The 21,863-nt window shown below is 35.1% G+C and overlaps 1 protein-coding gene across 1 annotated transcript in view; it reads right to left on the minus strand.

Annotated features, from left to right (window-relative positions):
• Positions 1-3,554: 3,554 nt before the first annotated feature.
• The window catches only part of CDKL3 (cyclin dependent kinase like 3), a 33,109-nt gene continuing 14,800 nt past the window's right edge, over positions 3,555-21,863 (minus strand). Inside the window, exons 3-12 of the mRNA XM_069592066.1 lie at positions 21,419-21,597; positions 20,085-20,197; positions 18,497-18,636; positions 14,011-14,099; positions 11,503-11,656; positions 11,076-11,404; positions 9,680-9,770; positions 8,146-8,308; positions 7,008-7,105; positions 3,555-4,089 (exon numbers count right to left, since the gene is read on the minus strand). Of these exons, the coding sequence (XP_069448167.1) occupies positions 4,030-4,089; positions 7,008-7,105; positions 8,146-8,308; positions 9,680-9,770; positions 11,076-11,404; positions 11,503-11,656; positions 14,011-14,099; positions 18,497-18,636; positions 20,085-20,197; positions 21,419-21,597 (1,416 nt within the window). The 3' untranslated portion in view covers positions 3,555-4,029. The remainder of the gene's footprint in view (positions 4,090-7,007; positions 7,106-8,145; positions 8,309-9,679; positions 9,771-11,075; positions 11,405-11,502; positions 11,657-14,010; positions 14,100-18,496; positions 18,637-20,084; positions 20,198-21,418; positions 21,598-21,863) is intronic.

Below are 21,863 nucleotides of genomic sequence, written 5' to 3' on the forward strand. Positions count from 1 at the left end.
AAAACCAAAAGTTGGTTCTTCAAAAAAAAAATTAGGAAAGTTGATAAACCTCTAGGTAGACTTACTAAAAAAAATCCCCCACGAATTACCAATACAAGAAATGATAAGCGGGACATCACTTCTTAAGCGATAACAAGGGAAAATGGTAAGCAATGTTATGCCAATAAGAATCAACAACTTTGGTGGAATAGATAAATTCCTTAAAAGAGGCAAATTACCAAAACTGACACAGGAGAAATAGCAAATCTAGATAGCTCCATATGTATTAAATAAATTTGAGGAAATTGAATTTGCATGTTAAAATCTTTCCACAAAGGAAACTTTAGGTCTTGCTGGCCTCACTGGTGATTTCTAACAAGTGTTTAAGGAGAAAGTAAAATTAATCTTGCACAAATTCTTGCAGGAAAGAAGAGGGAAAACTTTCCAACTCATTTATGAAGCACTGTAATACTGATATCAAAGGCAGGCAAAGATAACACAAGAGAAAGGAATGGACTAAAATCCCTCATTAATGTAGATGCCGTATCTTAATAAAATATTAACAAATCAAATTCGATGCAATACATAAAAAGGATCAAGTGGATTTTAACCCTAAGAATGTGGGTTGATTTAGCATTAAAACATTAATTAATATAATTCATACTAACAGAAATAAAGAGGAAAAATCATAAATCATCTCAGAAGATACAAGAAAAGTATTTAACAAAATTTAATAGCTGCTCATGGTAAGGACACTCAACAAACAGTAATAGAAGGAAACTTCTTCAATCTAATAAAAGTTATCTACATAAAACCTACAATTAACATCAAACTTAATGGAAAAAGGTTGAGTGTTTTCTCTCTGGTATAGGAAAAAGGCAAGAATGTCCACTCTCACCACCTCTGTGCAGCACCGTCACACATCCTAGAAACACTGGAAAGGAAGAAGTAAAAGTATCTTTATCTACAGATGTTGTAATTGCTTATATAGGAAATCCTAAGGAATAGACCAAAAAAAAAAAAAAAAAAGGAGGAAGGAAAGAAGTAAACCTACTAGAATAAGTTGAATTTAATTTAACAAGGTCTCAAAACACAAGATCAATATAGAAAGACAAATTGTACCTCTGTAACTACTAGTAACAACCAACTAAAAGATATTTTTAAAAATACCATTTATAATTGCATCAAAACCCAAAACACACTGGAGTAAATTTAATGAATGATGTATAAGACTACTACAAAATACTACAGAAAAAATTTAAATATCTAACTAAATGTAGCGCTTATATCACGTTTGTGCATTGCAAGATTCAGTGTTTCTAAAATATCTATTCTCCTCAAATTGATGTATAGACTTTAACACAATCCCAGTCAAAATCCCAGCAGGCATTTTTGTAGGAACTGAAGAATAAAAAAGACAATCCTTTAAGGATCAAACATCTACTTCTGCTTCATTGACTATGCTAAAGCCTTTGTTTAGATCACGACAAATTATGGGTAATTCCTAAAAAAGATGAAAGTACCAGACCACCTTACCTGTCTCCTGAGAAACCTGTATATGGGACAAGAAGCAATAGTCAGAACTAGACATGGAACACCTGGCTGGTTCAAAATTGGGAAAGGAGTACGACAAGGCTGTATATTGTCACCCTGCTTATTTAACATATATGCAGAGTACATCATGTGAAACGCTGGGTTGGATGAATCACAAACTGGAGTCAGGATTGCCAGGAGAAATATCAACAACCTCAGACATGAAAATGATACCACTCTTAATGGCAGAAACTAAAGAGCCTCTTGATGAAGGTGAAAGAGGAGAGTGAAAAATCTGGCTTGAAATTCAACATTCAAAAAACTAAGATCATGGTATCTGGTCCCACTTCATGGCAGATAGATGGGGGAAAATGGAAGCAGTGACAGATTTTATTTTGGATTGGAAGATTTTATTTGTTTGGATTTTGGACTGGACTCCAAAATCACTGTGGATGGTGACTGCAGCCATGGAATTAAAAGATGCTTTCTCCTTGGAAGAAAACCTATGACAAACCTAGACAGTGAATTAAAAAACAGAGACATCACTTTGCCAACAAAAGTCTGTATAGTCAAAGCTATGGTTTCTTCAGTAGTCATGCACGGATGTTAAAGTTGGACCATAAAGAAGGTTGAGTGCCAAAGAATTGATGCTTTTGAATTGTGGTGCTGGAGAAGACTCTTGAAAGAACTCTGGACTGCAAAGAGATCAAACCAGTTAATTGTAATGGAATCAACCCTAAATATTCACTGGAAGGTCTGTTGCTGAAGCTGAAGTTCCAGCATTTGGCACTTAATGCACAGAGCCAGCTCATTGGAAAAGACCCTGATGCTGGGAAAGACTGAAGGCAAAAGAAGAAAGGGGCAGCAGAGGATGGGACAATGACTCAATGGACATGAATCTGAGCAAACTCCAGGAGACAGAAATGCAAAAAGGCAAAACGGTTGTCAAGAAGGCCTTACAAATAGCTGTGAAAAGAAGAGAAGCAAAAGGCAAAGGAGAAAAGGAAAGATATACTCATTTGAATGCAGAGTTCCAAAGAATAGCAAGGAAAGATAAGAAAGCCTTCTTCAGTGATCAATGCAAAGAAATAAAGGAAAACAATAGAATGGGAAAGACTAGAGAGCTCTTCAAGAAAATCAGAGATTCCAAGGGAACATTTCATGCAAAGATGGGCTCGATAAAGGACAGAAATGGTATGGACCTAACAGAAGCAGAAGATATTAAGAAGAGGTGGCAAGAATACACAGAAGAACTATACAAAAAAAGATCTTCATGGCCCAGATTACCACGATGGTGTGATCACTCATCTAGAGCCAGACATCCTGGAATGCGAAGTCAAGTCCTGGGTGTTCATTGGAAGGACTGATGCTGAAGCTGAAACTCCAACACTTTGGCCACCTGATGCAAAGAACTGACTCATTGGAAAAGACCCTGATGCTGGGAAAGATTGAAGGTGGGAGGAGAAAGGGACGACAGAGGATGAAATGGTTGATGGCATTACTGACTCAATGGACATAAGTTTGAGTAAACTCTGGGAGTTGGTGATGGACCGGGAGGCCTGACATGCTGTAGTCCAAGGGGTCACAAAGAGTAGGACACAACTGAGCGACTGAAATGAACTGAACTGAACTGGGATCTAGTTCCCCAACCAGGGATCAAACCTGGGCCCCCTGAATTGGGAGCATGGAGTCTTAGCCACTGGACCACCAGAGAACTCACTGCAAATTTTAATCAACCTTTTAATAAGTTGAAAAGAGATCACAACATCATAATAAAGAAATTATGTTTTCCTTTGTTGTTCAAGTCTATTTGGTAAATACAAAATCAGGCAGAGTCTTGGTAAAATACCAAACTATCTCATTTTGTTTTTTGAATAATATGACAACCAAGAATTTTGGTAGTGTTTCTCTTCTGGGTCATACATAAATAGAAAAAGTTTGTATTACATAAAAGGCACTATCAGATTGAACTAGGAAACTGAAAGAGTGCTGGCAGTTGTTTAAAGGAATTTTAAAAATTAACATTTAATACGATATAATTTTGATACTTTGTAAGTATTATAAATGCTTTTATAGCTAATTAACAGAACATATTTTTAATCATGTAATGGACTACTTTTTAAAAAAATGTCAGACATTTCATTAAGAACTCACTTCAGGAAGCTAGAGCATTCTAGAAAAAAACTGACACTTAGATTATATGACTAGCAGAGGGCAGAGATCAGTAGAAATACAGTATGGGTCATATGACAGGATGTATTACCTACTCAGTAATGATGGCAAGTAAAAAAGCACATAGAGAGGAGATGACTTTATAATTCCAAATCATAACATCACATCAACAGAATTTTTAGAAGAAAGAAGAAAACTATGAATGGTTTGCTAACAAAACAAAGTTGGATGATGCTACTATGGACTAACTACTGTCGTAACAGCTCATGTTACGTTTCTGTTGTATATAAAATTAAAAGGGAAGACTTGCCAATTTGTATTTTTTAAGATTTAAAAGAGAAGACACTACCAGGAAAAAAGTCTGTTCCTCTTCAAATTCTTCCCCTTACAATGGCCATCTCCATCCTAAAATCAGAAACCAAGCCAGTAAGAACCAGGGATAAGAATATAAATACATGTTGCCAAAACTTTGACCGTATAAATGTTAAATTATACATAACAATATATTCTATATAAACTACTAAATGATAAACATGCTGGTCAAGCCAAAAGATTTCCTTCAAGACTCGGCTCAATTTCCATCGTTTTAAACATGTTTCATGATATGTTCAATTAAATACTGCTCCAGAATGTCCAATGTAAAACCAAACCCATGTTTCATGTTATCTAGTGTACTTGCTTGCTCAGAGATGTCTGGTTCTCCCAGACATTGGAATCTCATTTTACACATTTAGAAATCTTTCTATCTATAAAGTTCTGAACCAAAGCTAAGAATGACCAGTAATCAAACATGACTGAGATAACAGGTCATCAAATACAATTATATGGCCAAACATAAGCTGTAGTTTTATTAGGATGTACCAGTCAGGCCATTTTTATAAAGTAATGTTCAAATTAAGAAAACATGAAACATTTATAGATTAATAAATTTAAAAACAAAGTTAGGTTGAGTTTACACATAACTACACAGGATTTACGATCTATCTGTAGAATTCTCTAGTCAACATTTTTGTGTATGTAATATTAATAAAAAGGATTTTTTTTAACCATACAGTGTGATTCTGGGGTTCCCTGAATTTTCAGCTGCTGCATTTTCTACTCTACATCTGGCAGGTTCTTCTTCCTTTCAGTTTGTGCATTTCCTGTATTCTAAAAAGTAAATAGAAACAGGACCTTAGTTGAGGAAATGGTGAGTCTTTGGCTAAGGAAATACAGCCACAGATAAGTACTTGGCTTTGAACCTGGGAGCTATTTTATAAGGCCCAGGGAGACTATTTAGCAAAGGGTCCTTATTACCATCCTAAGACAGAACTGAAGGGGGCTCTTCTGCGGACTCTTCTTTCCTGCCTGAATCACTCAGCAGTAATGGGAATTTCTCTCTAGGTCATAGCATCTATTGAATACATGTCTATACTGTTAACTGGGAAGTGCCTGGATATGATTTAGTAAGTCAGAAACAAATCTGTGGATAGAACAAATAAGCTGCCATTCCCTGTCTTAAGTTTTTAAAAACATATCATCTTCTCTCATGCTCTAAATTAACAACCTATCAACTTGAAATTTAGGACATTTTCTTAATTCTGAGATTAATTTATTAAAAGCATTTGAATCAGCCTCATAGGTAATTTCGGAGAAGGCAATGGCAACCCACTCCAGTACTCTTGCCTGGAAAATCCCATGGAAGGAGGAGCCTGGTAGGCTGCAGTCCATGGGGTCGCTAAGAGTCAGACACGACTGAGCGACTTCACTTTCACTTTTCACTTTCTTGCATTGGAGAAAGAAATGGCAACCCACTCCTGTGTTCTTGCCTGGAGAATCCCGGGGATGGGGGAGCCTGGTGGGCTGCCGTCTCTGGGGTCGCACAGAGTAGGGCACGACTGAAGCGACTCAGCAGCAGCAGCATATGTAATTTCTGTCACTTGTCAGAACTGCATTTGAATGATTAGTGTTGGGTTGGGTTTTTCCTTACCATCTTGTGGAAACTGTCTAAACAAACTTTTTGGCCAATCTGATACATATCAACTATTATTATCATTGATGACTTCTGGATATTTCTAATAACTACAACTGTTTCACTGTTACTCTTTAAAAGATCGTCTTTTCAGGAGTTCTACATTATATGCACAAAAAGGGATTTTCCCTTCCTATTATGTATTTTTAAAATGTCAGAACTGTCTTAAGAGTTCCTTTCTTCCTGGATTAAAATGTAATTTTAGTTCTGAGGGCTTTCACAGTACAGTAGGACAAACACATGCAGCACATTACTAGTCTGCCCAAACTCAAAACCCTTAACTCATCCAATTATTCCAAAAATGTGCAAATGGTGTGCTGTTCAACACACTGTGATATGAGTAAGTCACCCAGGTTTAAAAGTTTGAAGTCACCTTATTCTTTTTTATAACAAACTAAAAGATGACTGTTAATGCCTTTCTTGTTCTATCTAGAAAATATTTCTTCTCTGCGAAACTGATTGTGGAGTTGTCAACAAGTTCAAGGCCAGGAATAAGGCATAAATGTCACTGTGAAAGTATATCTAACAGTGTCTGATAATTCTTACCTGAATGTCTTACATAGTTTTAGATGATGGTTTCTATTTTTATAAGTTCCTCAAATTTCCTTAATAAGTATGTGCTAATTTTATCACAGATAAAAATGCAGTCAATTTTATTTAGAAAATAAGAAACCGAGATAACAAAGTTGATGACCTCACAGGTGTACAGGATAGAAGGCTGTTAATATAATTTAATTCAGTGGACTCTCAGCACAATCCCTTTCCCTTAAAAGAATACCTTTAAAGAGTATTAATTTATAATAGATACTGATGGCTTCAAGATCCCCAAATAAAATTCAAGATTATCTGATACTTAGCTCAGAGCATATCTTTATGAAAATAGGACAGTAGTTAGAGAGCAGAGATGGGGGAATAAATTGGAGGGAAAAAAAGGAAGAAAAAGGCTAAAGACAAAATACATATGTTCTTGTGGCCAGGATAATCCTATGTTTATACCACTATTCCTTTCCTCTGGCATGGTTTACCTACCACCAAGTAGTATACATAACACACATACTATTTTCTCTGGGTAGCATATATTCAGTTACTCAACATTCAAATGAGGGTTCAAATTTACTACCCTCAAAAATAAAACATTTTTTAAAACCTTTATAATTGATTATTCTAGGAAAATATAGTTCTGTTTCTAGAGGTCAAAGATTACAGAATTTTGAAATTTTATCTAACTTTCCAACAGTAATAACAAATTATATACTAAGTCAAATGTTCTAAACATCATTACTTAGCAAAAGCTATCAATAAAAAGTTTTACCTCTTGTTTTTCTTGATATTGATCTGCATTAAGTAAAGTTGGTATTTTAGATGAATCTGTTCTCTTTGATTCCCTCTTCAACACTTTAATCTGTTTCACTTTTGCAAAAATATATACGAGAACTTGTTACTCTTACCTTGAAATTTTACTTTCCTTTTCAAGAGTTTCAAATGGAAATTCTGATATCCACTAAAGTCAGTTTCTCAGTTTATTATAAAGGAACTAAACAAATCATGAGCTGTAATGGTATAAAATATCAGTCATAAATGATTTGTTATATAATTTTACAAATAGTCTACCAGTCTGTCCTCTAAATAAAGAAGACATTTACTTTTAAAATTCTGAGTATTACTGTTATGTGGATCAGATAATTCCTCTTGAGCTATGCAAGTACTATTTTCTTGCTATTATATTATCTTTTCACAAGGTGTCACTGTTCTTCAAAGAAATGACTGCAAAAAAAATGAGCTTCATTTTATGAGCTCAATACATGTTATAAAATCTTACTTGACTAACTCCTTGAATGCCTGAAGCACACATACATCATTCCTGCTATTATATGGACAAGTTATCCCAGAAAAACAGAGGAAACTGCAATTGCCCTAGGTCATAAACCAAAAACGTCTCCCTCAAATACTATTCTCACATTTCAACAAAATTGAGCTAATAAAATTTTTACTTTAAAAATTTTTCTTAACCCTTCTTTAAAATTATCTCCTTTAAGTATTACCCTTTATTTGACTATGGAAAAAAAATTTTTTTCATCAGCTGAAAATATTTTGCCTAGCAATATACTCCATTCTGGGGCTTCCTAAGTGGCGCTAGTGGTGAAGAACCTGTCTGCCAGTGCAGGAGATGTAAGAGATGTGGGTTCGATCCCTGGATCAGGAAGATCCCCTGGAGAAGGGCATGGAAACTCACTCCAGTATTCTTGCCTGGAGAAGCCCATGGAGCCTGGAGGGCTACAGTCCATAGCTTCACACGGAGTCAGACACGACTGAAGGGACTGAGCATGCACGCACATACACACACATACTTCTTTCTACCTAAGTCATATTATAAATGTAAGTCATATTACCAGAAAAGGTTTTTTAAAATATTCTATCTGGAGATTTGTAAAACTGCAATAAACGTTTACCTTCCATTCCTTTCATCTCCTTTGATTGTATTATGAAAGGCAATTCTGGGAAATGGAATTCTTTCCTGTCAGATCTGGAAAAATTCAGCTTCCTTTTGTTTCCATTTGCCATTTGGTCAGTTTGGCTGGTTCGCTCATTAAACACACACTTCTCCATTTGGCTCTAAAAAAAAAAAAAAAAACAAATAAACAAGAGTTAATTTGAAAAAAGGTGTGTAACTACTTGCTGGATGAGGAGCCAACAAATTTCAGCCTTTTGGATGGTGTAAGATAGGCATAAAAATTAGTCTTTGCAAGGTTATTTTAATAATTAAGAAGTAGAAGAGAGGGCTTTCCCTGGTGGCTCAGTGGTAAAGAATCCACCTGCCAATGCAGAAGACAAGGGTCCAATCCCTGGTCCAGGAGAGTCCTCCGTGCCACGGAGCAGCCAAGCTGGTGCGCCACAGCTACTGAGTCTGTGTCTGGAGCCCAAGAGCCGTAACTACTGAGCCCACATGCTCTAGAGCCCATGCTCCACAACAAGAGAAGCCACTGCCGTGAGAGGCCCGAGCACTACAACTAGACAGTGGGCCCTGCTCGCTGCACACGGAGAAAAATCTGTGCAACAAGAAGTCCGAGCACGGCCAAAGATAAAATAAATCATTTTTTCCAAAAAGACGTAGAAGAGCATATCATCAAACATATAAACGGATCAAACTCCAATAAAAATTTCATAAATTTTTTTAGCTTATTCAACGTTCTGAGGATAGTCTTGATCATGGGAACCACAGTCTCAACTTTTAATTTTTTATCCTATTCATTGCACTCTGATTTTGAACAAACTGCTCTGGTTCATTTTATTAATAACTTATTTTTCAATTTACAAAATGATGTGCTCTGGACACTGGGAAAAGCCAAAGGAAAAAATTACTTGTGAACTCAGCATTCTGGAAAAACTTTTGTGCTACCTGTTTTTGCTTATTTTATAACAAACGATAGAAACTTTCTTAGGTTAATGTAATGTAATGTCATGTAATGCTCAGTATCCCATTATGTGGATATATTCTAACATATTTAACCAGTCACTTGTTCTTGGATGGATGTGCTGTTTTCAATGTCTTATTATTATAAATAACATTGTTTCAATTATAAAGTAAACTATTTTCCTATGTGAAAAATGGGAAAATGAATGACACCAATTTTGTTTTCTTGGGAAAAGTAAGATGTATTTATTTGGCAATTGCTCTTACTCTATAAAGTAAGATATTAAAATCATTTTTTGAAGTGAAAAACCAAAAAGTCTTGTGATTTTTAAAGGAAAATCTTACCTTTTTTCCCCCAAGTCACTCATTGAATACACAAATCAAGTTATAAGAAATTAACTAAAACTGTGAAAACATTAAGGAAATGATGACCTATTTTCACTCCAGGGTAAAAGGGAAAAATAAAAGCACATTAAATAAAATGTTAGAGCCCTAAAGACAAAGAAAAGGACACAGGGCGAGAGGATAATGTTGAAAGAGGATGTAATTTAATGATGAGGTTCTTGCCTTACTTGAGTGGAACCTGTATCCTCATGCCTGTTAGATATAACTTGTCCAATAGATTGTGAAGACGTACGTCTCTTTTTGGCTCTTTCAGTTAACCTATTATTTAAAAACAAATGAGAAGTTATTAGAACTCCTCAGAAATTCTTCTGTTTTAGCTTCAATAATGATAAGTTATACCATGGTAGTCTACTGTTTGAACATGTGCCAAAATGCAATTGTTAGTCCATAAGTACCAACAGCTCTAAGAGGAAAAAACAGCAGAGAACAACTCACTCATGGCTAACATCAGTGGTGACACCATGCTGTGGATGGGGTTACTCCAGCTGGCCCGCTTGGTTCTCTCTATCTCTTCTGAACCTGGACCTCTTAACTACTGGGTTCATGAATTTCTGAGCTTTTGACCAAGGCTAGTTTATAATTATGGTTATTACAACCATGGTTTGGGAGTTACCTCAAGAACGACTGGCACTTGCTGTCTGTAGTCTGTTATATAGACATGTCCACTTGCCACCTCTGCAGACCGCTAAGCTTCACAACTTACAGCCCAAACCAGCCTGCTAGGATTGAACTAGTCTTCTAGGATGCTGAACTGAGCCTCCTACTCCATCTAGAGCCATGCTGCTGCTGCTAAGTCGCTTCAGTTGTGTCCGACTCTGTGCGACCCCATAGACGGCAGTCCACCAGGCTCCCCCGCCCTTGGGATTCTCCAGGCAAGAACACAGGAGTGGGTTGCCATTTCCTTCTCCAATGCATGAAAGTGAAAAGTGAAAGTGAAGTCAGTCAGATCTAGAGCCATAGCAGTTCCCTAAATTTAGAACTGGCCCTGATGCCTTGCTAGACAGACTCTTGCCGTCCATTCGTCACACTGCCCTTGATTAATTAGGTTCATGGTACCAGTGTCTCAAATCTGTATTAGTAGTTGAATCTAAAATTGATCCAGTATGTTGTTTTTCTCCCAAAATATTTAACCTTGAAAAGCTATCTGACTACATAAGATTATTTTCAACTATCTTTTTTCCATTTAGATAATTTGCTACGATAGGAAAATAAAGCTTACTTTGCTATATAAAGGCACATCAATACCAAAAGTGAGGTCACATTACATTTTTCTCTTCAAATGGGAAGTAATTTTTCTGAGGGCCTTTTTTTCAAAATGAGGTTTTTGCAAACTGCATTAGTGCAAAACCACACACCTAGAGCATAGCCAAGAAAAGTTAATTTCTTCTATAGCATTCATAAGAAGAATTTAGTAATGGCCCATTATATGATTATAATTTCAAAACACCTTCCAATTCAGTTTATATACAGACATTACAAACTTGCTTCTTTGAAATACCATTATATAAAAACATTATAAAACTTAGGTCCATTTCCTTCTGTTTATTTTCTGTTAAAACTCACCTTGAATTGGAGTGGGAGAGATTTGAATTGGGATTTGAAGCCATCAAGTTACTGCTAGTTAGATTGATGGGTGGCATTACCGTACTACCCCCAGCACATGGATCATCTTTCATGCCTATAGCGTTAGTGCTGGGATTGACAGGGTTTGGTGGCTCACTGATTACAGGTTTTGTATCTTGAGACATAGTATGAGCAGTTTCAGCTGCAACCTGTTGACAATGTCCACCTTCACACACTATCTTTTTTGGTTCTAAGATATCTCCTTTTCCTCCTTTAACTTTAGTAACTCTGACTTTGATCTCCTTGGGCTTTTTCTCTTTTTCCAATTCCTAGAATAGATACATCCAAAATCTGAGTCAGTTATTTTTATCACGAGAGTACTAACTATAATACAGTTATACTAGCTAAAAATAAGACCAGTTTTTACCTTTCCCCAAACTGAAATACTTTGCAGTGTATTGGTATAAATTGTTTTTCTTTCTTCTTTCATAAATTCATTTTCTTTAGAATTCTCTTTTGGTTTTATGAATGAATTGACCTTTGCTTCTTGTAGCAATTTAGCTTTCAGTTCTGGTATGAATCTGATAAAACAAGCAATATCAAATAATTTTATGTAGATACTGTTTAATCTTTAAAAGACCTTTTAATCAATTAATTTACATCTGAGCTACAGCATAAATAAGTTATCAGTAATGTATGCCAAGAGATGGCACAATATTTATCTAATACAAGTTGTTTCTTGGTAAAGATACATCTTTCAACAGTTTCTCCATGGTAATTTACTATTAATAAAACTTTCACAAGATAGACATATGAATTAGTTTTCTTTTGTGATGTAAAGCTTACTTAATAAAAGCACTGCTTTCAATTCTGATAAATGTACTATTCTCTTCAAAGAAGACTCAGGCCACTTTGTCCCTTTTAAGTCCTGTTCTTTTAATAGGACTTAAAAGATGAACTAGTTTCTAAAATCTTACTCTAGAGAAATATTTTTGAATTAGAATACATCAATACTGAAGCGAGATTGTTTTGGCTTTAGGTTGGCTTAAAATATATTTATTTATTTATTTATTTTTGGCTGTACTGGGTCTTCATTGCTGCACATTGCTTCTCTAGTTGCCCTTCTAGTAGAGAGGGGTTACTCTCTAGTTGTGGAGTATGGAATTCTCTCATTGTAGCTGCTTCTCTTGTTGCAGAGCATGGCCTCTTGGGCACACAGGCTTCAGCTGTTGTGGCATGGAACATGGGCTCAGCTGCCCTGCGGCATGTGGAATCTTCCTGGACCAGGGGTCAGACCCACGTCCCCTGCACTGGCAGGCAGATTCTTAACCACTGGACCACTATGGAAGTCTGAGCTTGGCTTTTTATAAAAGTTTTTTATTTTTAAATAGAAAGTCCAATTTGTATGGCTCAAAACTCAAAAACTTTATACTGAAAAGTCTCCTTTCCACCCTTTTCCCCAAGCTACACAGTTTCCTTTCTTGAAGCAGCTGCTGCTATCAGTTTGAGACTGAATAAGTTCTACCATGAATGAAATCTTCCCTAGAATTATAGTAAAAGGGTAAGTGTGAGATGAAGGAAAAAAAAAAAAGTGTGATTAGTTTGGCTGAATAAGAAAATGGCACATTTCTGTTAAAATTTCCTTGCCTTGCCTTGTGGAACTCAAGAACTTTCACCCTGTGATAGTAAAATCCTAATAGTTAAATACCCAAGAGAAATCAAATGAGTCTATATAGAATTGACAGGAAGCAACTCTTTTATTCAATAACTGATACTTCTCATCAATGGTACTTTTAATATATCTTCTCATTTTCTGTTTTAGAATAAAATTCTTGAAATGCTTCAGGTTCTACTTACTTGCAACAGTTCCCTTTTCTTTGACTTTTTCTACTTCAGTCTATTTTCGAAGGAGGTCCTGGACTTTCCTATGCCTGATCTTAACTCCAACACATTTCAAATTAATATTTATGTTTCTGCCTCATACTCCAAGGCAAACAATAATTTTGCAATTAATAAACTTTTCCTGTTTCTTTCAAAGCCCAAATAGAAAATGGTGTTTTTTTTTTTTAAAGAAGCATGGCTGATTTATGAATCCACATTGTTAACATATATTTTAGATACAATGTGGGACAGAGAAAGGCTTTAAGAGCCATGGTCCCTGTCTTCAGGGAACTTCCAGTTTGGTGGGGAGAATAAAACAACAGGAACTGCAACAGATAATAAGTAAAGCAGAGAAAAAAATCATCTGGGAAATGAATGCTAATTATAATATATAGGTCAGAGATGCTGTCAAGAGGAAAAACTGGACTATTCTGAGTCAGGGGTCTAAGTGGAAACAAGGCTAAAAAATATTGATGGTTTATTTAATGTTATCTCTGCACTATAGTTGGAGAAGGCAATGGCACCCCACTCCAGTACTCTTGCCTGGAAAATCCCACGGACAGAGGAGCCTGGTGGGTTGCAGTCCATAGGGTCACTAAGAGTCGGACACGACTGAGCGACTTTGCTTTCACTTTTCACTTTCATGCATTGGAGAAGGAAATGGCAACCTACTCCAGTGTCCTTGCCTGGAGAATCCCAGGGACGGGGGAGCCTGGTGGGAGGCCGTCTATGGGGTTGCACAGAGTCAGACACGACTGAAGCAACTTAGCAGCAGCAGCTGCCCTATAGTAAGAATTGACAAATGCATGTGAAGAGCTTAGCTCACTGTCTAGGACATAGTAACTGTGTAATAAATGTTAACTGCACTATTTTTCTTAGCAGTTTTCACCATGACAGCTGCAAGTCTACCATATATCTAGTCAATACAAAAACTCAGTAAGTTTTTGATAAACTGAATTCTTTTGTGTAACATTAACCTATGTAGCAATTTTCATGCTAGTAAAACTTCCTAATACAAAACACGAAGAAGTCCCCACTCACTCAAAATGCTTACTTTTCAATAAATCCATCTCTAGTAAAATACTCATGATGCAAAAGATTGGTAGATGACATCCTCTCAGCAGGATCAATTTGTAAGCAAGCCTAGAAAATGAAAAAAGATTCCATGTTAAACAAATTCCTAACATGTCTCCTTAAGGTAAATGTTAAATTTCACAAATGCAGGTATAATTAATTACCCAGAGCTAAAAGAGTTCTTGAAAAGATAGAATTAGACCTCAGAACTTTTTGACAGTGAGTTCTGACCACTTGTTTCCGTAAGAAATTTGTACTTGTAAAGCAACACTACAGGTTAAATGTCCTATTTCTAGCCAAAACAGAAGTCAGTCTATTTCTGCTGGAATTAGTAGGAATTATTTAGCTCATTTTGGTCCTCTTATTCAGCCCTGTAAGGAAGAAAGTTCATGACTTATCACTTCCATTTTATAGAGCTAGAAGCATGTTTAGTAATTTGCCAAACTAGAATTTTAACTCATATTGTCTGATTCCTAGTTCAATGCTTTTCATATGGCATAAAACAATTTCACAAGTATCCAAGCCCCCAAATCCTTCAATAACCCATTATCAGAACAGCTATTTTCTGCTTCCCTTCACTTGGGATTACTTCAACTGAGAACCAAAAAACCCCCTACAAAACAAAGAGACAGTGAAGTAAGAGTATCAGAAAATAAGTTGTATATAATGACTCTACATATAATTAATCATAATTAGAATACATTAATCCAAATATTAAAGACATAATTTGAATAAAAGCCATTTGCCTGATAATTTTCATTCTTCCTCCAAAAGAAGGCAAAACATACTAATAATAGGTAACTTTTATTTATGCTTATTATGTGTTTGTCATATAACACTCTATCTAGTCTTTTCCTATTGCCTGATCCCAACAACAACCCTACAAGATGGGTACTACTACTATCCTCATTGTACAGATGAGGAGACTAAGGCCCAAAGAGGACAAGTAATTGGTCTAAGATCTCATAAATGGAAACAATAGTTAAAATCCAGAATGTACAAAGTAATTGCATATAACATTACACTTCTGTTTATTTCACAAAGTCTAGTTTAAACTGATTCACAAAGTTATAGAGATTTGCTATACAAGAATTTGCTTATAGTTAACAATATCACACTGTCCATTTTAAAATTTGGTTAAGAGGATAGATTTTATGTTATGTGGTTCTATTTTTTTTACCACAATTTTTAAAAATTGACTCATAAAGTCTATTTTCGTCTTTATGATGTGAGAATAGTCATATCCTTAAGACTGAAACTAGCTAAAAGCATGTACTTATTTTAGAACATTAATAGTTACCCATCGATAAAACTTAGGAAGAAAAAAGCTAAAAGGTCACAGCCAATTGGAAGCAGATAAATATTCCTTCTGTAAACAGTATAATTTACAGAATTTAAACATTTGCCCTGGTTTGGAAAATGTAAAATATGACACTTTGAGAAACAGACTGGCTGTTGTCCCTCCTAAAATAAAAACGCACACCTACACGAAGACTTAGAAGTGAATGTCAACAGCAATTTTACTTGTAGTAGCCAAAAAGAGGAAAAAACCCAAAACAGGGAAACAGATTTTTTTTAAAGTGTGATATGTTCATACATGGAATATTACTCAGCAATAAAAAGGAATAAACTACTGATACACACAAAAACATGAACTGAATCTCTAGGCTATACGCTGAGTTAAAAAAGACTGACATGAAAGAATATATACACTGTTTGATTCCATTTACAGACTATTCTAGAAAATATAAACTATAGTGGAAAATAAATCAGTGGTTGTTTAGGGACAGGAATGAAGGGAAAGTTGGATGACAAAAGGATGCAAGGACATTTTGGGAAGTGATGGAAATTTTAGGTATGTTGATTGTAGTGGTGGTTTTACAGGTATGTATACATTTACCAAAACTCATCAAATTGTACATCTGAAATCATGTAGTTTACTGTATAGAAATTATACCATTATAATATTGTTTAAAATTTTTAAATCTAGGGAAAAAAATACATGCTCTACACCAGGTATTAAGATGTATTTTAGGAAATTCTTTGGCGGTCCAGTGGTTAGGACTCAGCGCTTTCACTGCCAGGGCCCAGGTTCAATCACTGGTTGCGGAACTAAGATCCCACAAGCTGCATGGTGTGACCAAAAAAAAAAAAATGTATTTGAAAGTTATAATAATCAAAATTGTACTTGTAATAGAATAAGGAGAGAAATCATTGAAATACAAATATACCTCAGCATGTATAAGCAATCTGTCTATGATAAATGTGGCATTCCAAATCACTGGATTATTCAAGTTGAAAAAAGTATTTAGAATATATAAAACAGGACACTAATATGATTATTTGGCAAGTCAATGTAAAAGTATACTTTAAATCACAAATAGTTTAAGGATTCTTAAAATAAGAACTACAAATGACCAATTAATGTCAGTAACATGTCCAATTTCCCTGTAATGAAGGAAGTGCAATTTTAAAAAATATACTGTATCTCTAGTTAATTAAGTTGCAAATATTTTTAATATTACAATATTCAATGTTAGATTGAGAATAGAGATTTATACCCAATGCTACTTGAGTATAAATCTATGAAATCTTTCTGGAGGAAAAAATAGCAAGATATACCAAAAGTCCTAACAAGTATAAACCCTTTGGTCTACCAGTCACACTTCTAAGAATTTATCCCAAGCAAATAATACCACAAGCTCATACAGATATATAAAAGATGTTTACTATAGCATCTTTCCCAATAAGGAAAAAACTTGAAACCTAGTGTCCAAAATTTCAAGATAAACTAGAGTATAGTCACACAATGAAACACTATGCAAGCACTAAAATTATGACACAGCTCCATATTTACTGACATGGCAGTGTGCTTAAACTATAATGCTGCTGCTGCTGCTAAGTTGCTTCAGTCATGTCCGACTCTGTGCGACCCCATAGACTATAATGCTAAGTGAAAATAAACAGGTTACATAGCAGTGTGTAAAGTAAGACAGGGCTTCCCAGGTGGCTCAGTGGCAAAGAAACCGCCTGCCAATGCAGCAGATGTGGGTTCCATCCCTGAGTGGGGAAGATCCCCTCAAGAAGGAAATGGCAATGCATATCTGTATTCTTGCCTGGGAAATCCCATGGACAGAGGAGCCTGGAAGGCTATAGTCCATGGGGTCACAAAAGAGTCAAACAGGACTTAGTGACTAAACAACAATAAAGTATGACACCTTTTAAAAAGCATAAACTGTTACGCATGTATTTGGTTGGGAAAATTATATAAACCAAAACATCAACAGTAATTTTTCCTGGATTGCGGGGGTTGGGAAAATGTTAACTTCTCTATCAAGTATTCTATTTTTTTATGATCATTATGTATTCTTTGTAAAATCAAAACTATGACATGAAAAAAAAGAAATTAAAGTGGAAAATGTAGCAAAAAACTGATCCTTTAATAAACTCTAGTTCTTTACAGTTACCAAAGAAATAACTTTCTTCCTTTGATAAGTCTTTAGGTGTTACATGTCATGTTTAGTTTTATCTAAAAGACAGCAACAACAGTTAACATTAACAACATTTGTTGACAGCTTATTCTAGGCTTTGTGCTAAGAACATTTCTACCATTAGCTCATTTTATCCTCCAGCTCCAGAAAATAAATATTGTTAATGTTGTTTTACAACTCAGTAAACTGAGGCATGGAGATTGACTTGCTCAAGTTTATGGAGCTAATTAGTAACAGAGCTGGGTTTTAAAGAAAGTTCATGTGAATTCAGAGCCCTCTCTCATAAACACCATGCTATATTTGCTTTGAAATTAGATTACCACTTTTTTTAAGGGCTATACATTAGAAGTAAGACAAGTTAATTGACCCTGGGAAAGAAAATTGGCTGGGAAGAGAAAATAAACAGAAGCAAGTAGCTCTCTCACTTCTTGAATTCTATTCTAAGTATGCTAGTATATTTATTATGCAGTTCAAAATAAAATTTAAATTTTAAACTAATTTAAAAGTGCTATATAATGTTTTTGTTTTCTCCAAATCAACCTGAATTTTGGCACTGGTATATCCTCAAACTACATTACAACTATAGCTGCCAATGCCTCGACATACCTTAGAATATCACTGTACAAGGAAGAAATCTCTTGGGTAGCTGCTGGGAAGACTGGCTGTTAAAAGGTGTTGATCAACATGGTAAGTCCTTAACATTTTCCAGTTTATCCTTAAAATTTTCCAGTTTATCAATAAAATTGGAATTAACAAGAAAGAATAGACTGGATTATCCCAGGGGCCTTTAAATTCTAACAGTCTGTGACTTTTAACGTCTCTGAACTAAAGACATAAACACAGAAGAATATAATAACTTTGAACAGTTAATATTACTCCAGGAATCCTTTTGGAATTTCATTAAAGTCATATCTTAAAACTGTATTATAATTTATGCAAATTTCCAATAAATAAGTCCTTAATCTCTTAACATACATGAACTATGTCAGCCAGCAATCCATTTAGCTTTGGGTATTTTTTTCTTGCACTTTTGGGATGTTGAACTTGAGGAAGGACCACCCCAGCAAAAATGGGACTCTTAGAAAAGATATTCTGCAAGTGAGGTGTCAAATTGCCTGAAAAGAGAAAAAAATACATACATAAGAAAACAGGGATATTATTCTACAACCAAAATAATCAAATTGTTATGTTGTCTGCATCAAATTACTGAAAGAAAGAATAACAATTAAGTTCTCTCAATTTTTAAAAATTGAACAAGAAACTATCTTCTGAATATAGCATAAGGAACTATCTTCTGAATACAGCATAAAAAAGTAAGTTCCCCAGTAATCTGTTGATAGCACATAGGCAGTAGAGAATAAAAAACCACAGGTGCATTTTCTTTTTTCAAAATACAAGACATGATATATAATGCTATTAGAAAAGGCACATTCAAACTTTTATGTATTTCCATAAGGGTATCAAAATGGTTTATCTAGCAAGTGGTGATTGGCAAAGTCTTATTCAAAACAGCTAAAATACTAAAATTATATAGAAATAGAAATATTGTAAAGAAAAAACAAGGCTATCGATTAGTAGCAGAATGTAGAGAACTATGAATAGGAGCAGAAAGAGCTAAGTTCTACCACTAGTTTTGCTCTTAACTAGTTCTGTGACCTTGGGCAAATCTTCCCTTTCTATATCTTCGTTTTCTCATTTGTAAAATGACAAAACTGATCCCAACATCTCTAGAGTTCTCTCACCATTAATCTCATAACCAGAATTTTAAATATGACAGAAAAAAGTATGATGCTTTAAGGGTCTGAACTGTATCTTTAACCAATATTTATCCAGATTCACAGTTTTTAGAGTTGTTCAAAGTACCTTCCTCATGATCCTGTAATTATATGTTTATGTATAGCTTTCTCATCACAAAATAGGTTGCTCAAGCTCCTCAATCAAAAATATATCTTTGAAACCCCATGAGCAACACTAACCATGAAAATGTTTGGGTAGTCAAAGCAGATCATCAAATAATTCAGCTATCATCAAACATATTTTTGAATATTTAGCTATCTGCTTATCTACTGTGGTTAATAAAAGTTTTCTTAGTAAACAACTGGTTTTCTATTTCCAAGCACTTTAAAAGAGCACCAAAATCAATTCTATTATTTAAAAGTCCTCTTTGAAAGAGGCAAATATTTGTAGAAGCCAAAATTTTATAAAAACTTTCAGACAAACTGAAGTAGGTTCCTATTTTACTATTTTTCTTAGTATCAACCATCAACATGGTACAGCTATTTGCATCCAGGACAGGGAGGCCTGGCGTGCTGCGATTCATGGGGTCGCAAAGAGTCAGACATAACTGAGCAACTGAATTGAACTGAACTGAAAAAAATATATTATTTTCAAAAACAGAATTTTTCTACCTTTTTTTTATTAGCCCAAAGCATCCATCTACTTCCATCTATCAAAACAATATGCTTCTTTATTCTTATAAAGATAGACTAAATTTGAAAATCAAGCAGAATTTATCTGAAAACACTTATTTAGGCATTTAACAGTACATTTCAGTAATACCTACCTACTTTTAAAACAATTTTATGAAGTAAATCCAAATCAGAGCTGCTAGGAAGATAGGGATTTCCAGTGGCCATCTCAATGATCATACAGCCCAAAGCCCAGATATCCACAGGTCTGAAACAGATGAGAATAAATCACTCTTTCATGGAGAAATATATAAAACATCTTTTCTTAAAAACCCTTTTTGTTTTGGCTATGCTGTGTGACTTGCAGGATCTTAGTTACCCAACCAGTGATTGAACCTATGTCCATGACCTTATCTTACCCCACTTATAAAAATTGACTCAAAATGGATGGAAGACTTAAATCTAAGAACCAGAACTACAAACCTCTTAAAACAGAGGCGTTTCACAGTCTTCAATTTGGCAAAACCAAAAGCATAAAAACAGACAGAATGAAATTCATTGAAATTACAAACTCTGTTTCTCTAATGATACACACCATCAATAAAATCAAGAGGCAATTAAATAAGAGAAAATATCTGCAAACAAGTATCTGATAAGGAATTTATATCCAGATATACAAAGAATTCTTACAATTTAATAATAAAAAGCCAGTCTAATTTAAAAAAGGACTAAGGTTCTGAATAGAAATTTCTCCAAGGAAGATATATAAATGGTCAATAAGCACATTAAAAGATCAACAATGAAGTCCAAAATCATTAGTTATCAAAGAAATGGAAATCAAACCCATAAGGAGATACCACTTTACACTGATAAGGATAACTAGAATCCAAAAGTCAGATAATAAGTGCTGGTGAGGATACGGAGGAATTTGTAACCCTCACACTCTTGATGGTGTCTTTACATTCTTCAGGATTCATTATTTGTTTATTAGATTGTTGTTTCCTATACTATTTTTACTGATTCACAATACACCGAGGCCTTTCTACTTTTTGAAATATCTAGTACAATTTAAAAATTAGTATTTGTCAGTGTTTGCAAAGACTTTGCCATACTGAGGAACTAGGAAACTTGTGATAACACTGGCAGAATAGATTTTAAAATCTTTGCAGAATCTAGAGTCTACAGAGAAGCAAGGAGGCCACTCTGCAAAGGGTAGGGCACAGCTTAAGGCAAGCACGGATGGCAGCCTGAGAGGTTTCTGCATAAGTTTCCTGGGGCTGGGGCCACTCAGCTCCAGGGGGCAAGTGCGGCAACATCAATAGCAGCAGGATAGATGTCTAGGGTCTCTCTGCTCTATTTGGGGGTGTCCCTTTTCTACCCCAAGCCTAGATGCAGAAGGCAGAGTTTATCAGTAGTTCAGGTAACAGATACACTGAGGGAAAAAAGAGATGGCTAGGAAAGGCCAGGGAGGATCCCCAACTATACATACTTTCCATAAGAGGTATCTTTTAATACTAATTCTGGAGCTCTATACCAGCGTGTGGCCACATAGTCCGTATAAACATCTCCAGGAGCTGCTAGCGTTCGTGCAAAGCCAAAATCACAGAGTTTAGTAATTCCTGATTGGGATACTAAAATATTCTCAGGTTTTATATCTCGATGAATGATCTAAAAAACAAACAGAAGATGTAATACATTAAAATGAGGTTTAATTATCTAGAAAATTTCTCAACAATTAAGAGAAAATCTAGCTAATTAAGATAGCAAAGTTATTTTCTTACCACATGCAAAGGATTAGCTACACAGTGCAAAAATATGTAACTATAAATAGTTGTGTGTGTGTGCTCAGTTGTGTCTGACTCTTTGTGCCCCACTGACTGTAGCCCACTAAGCTCCTCTGTGCATGGTATTTTCCAGGCAAGAATACTGTAGTG

The sequence above is a fragment of the Ovis canadensis genome, chromosome 5 (genome assembly GCF_042477335.2).
Source record: "Ovis canadensis isolate MfBH-ARS-UI-01 breed Bighorn chromosome 5, ARS-UI_OviCan_v2, whole genome shotgun sequence".
In the NCBI taxonomy this organism is placed as follows: domain Eukaryota; kingdom Metazoa; phylum Chordata; class Mammalia; order Artiodactyla; family Bovidae; genus Ovis; species Ovis canadensis.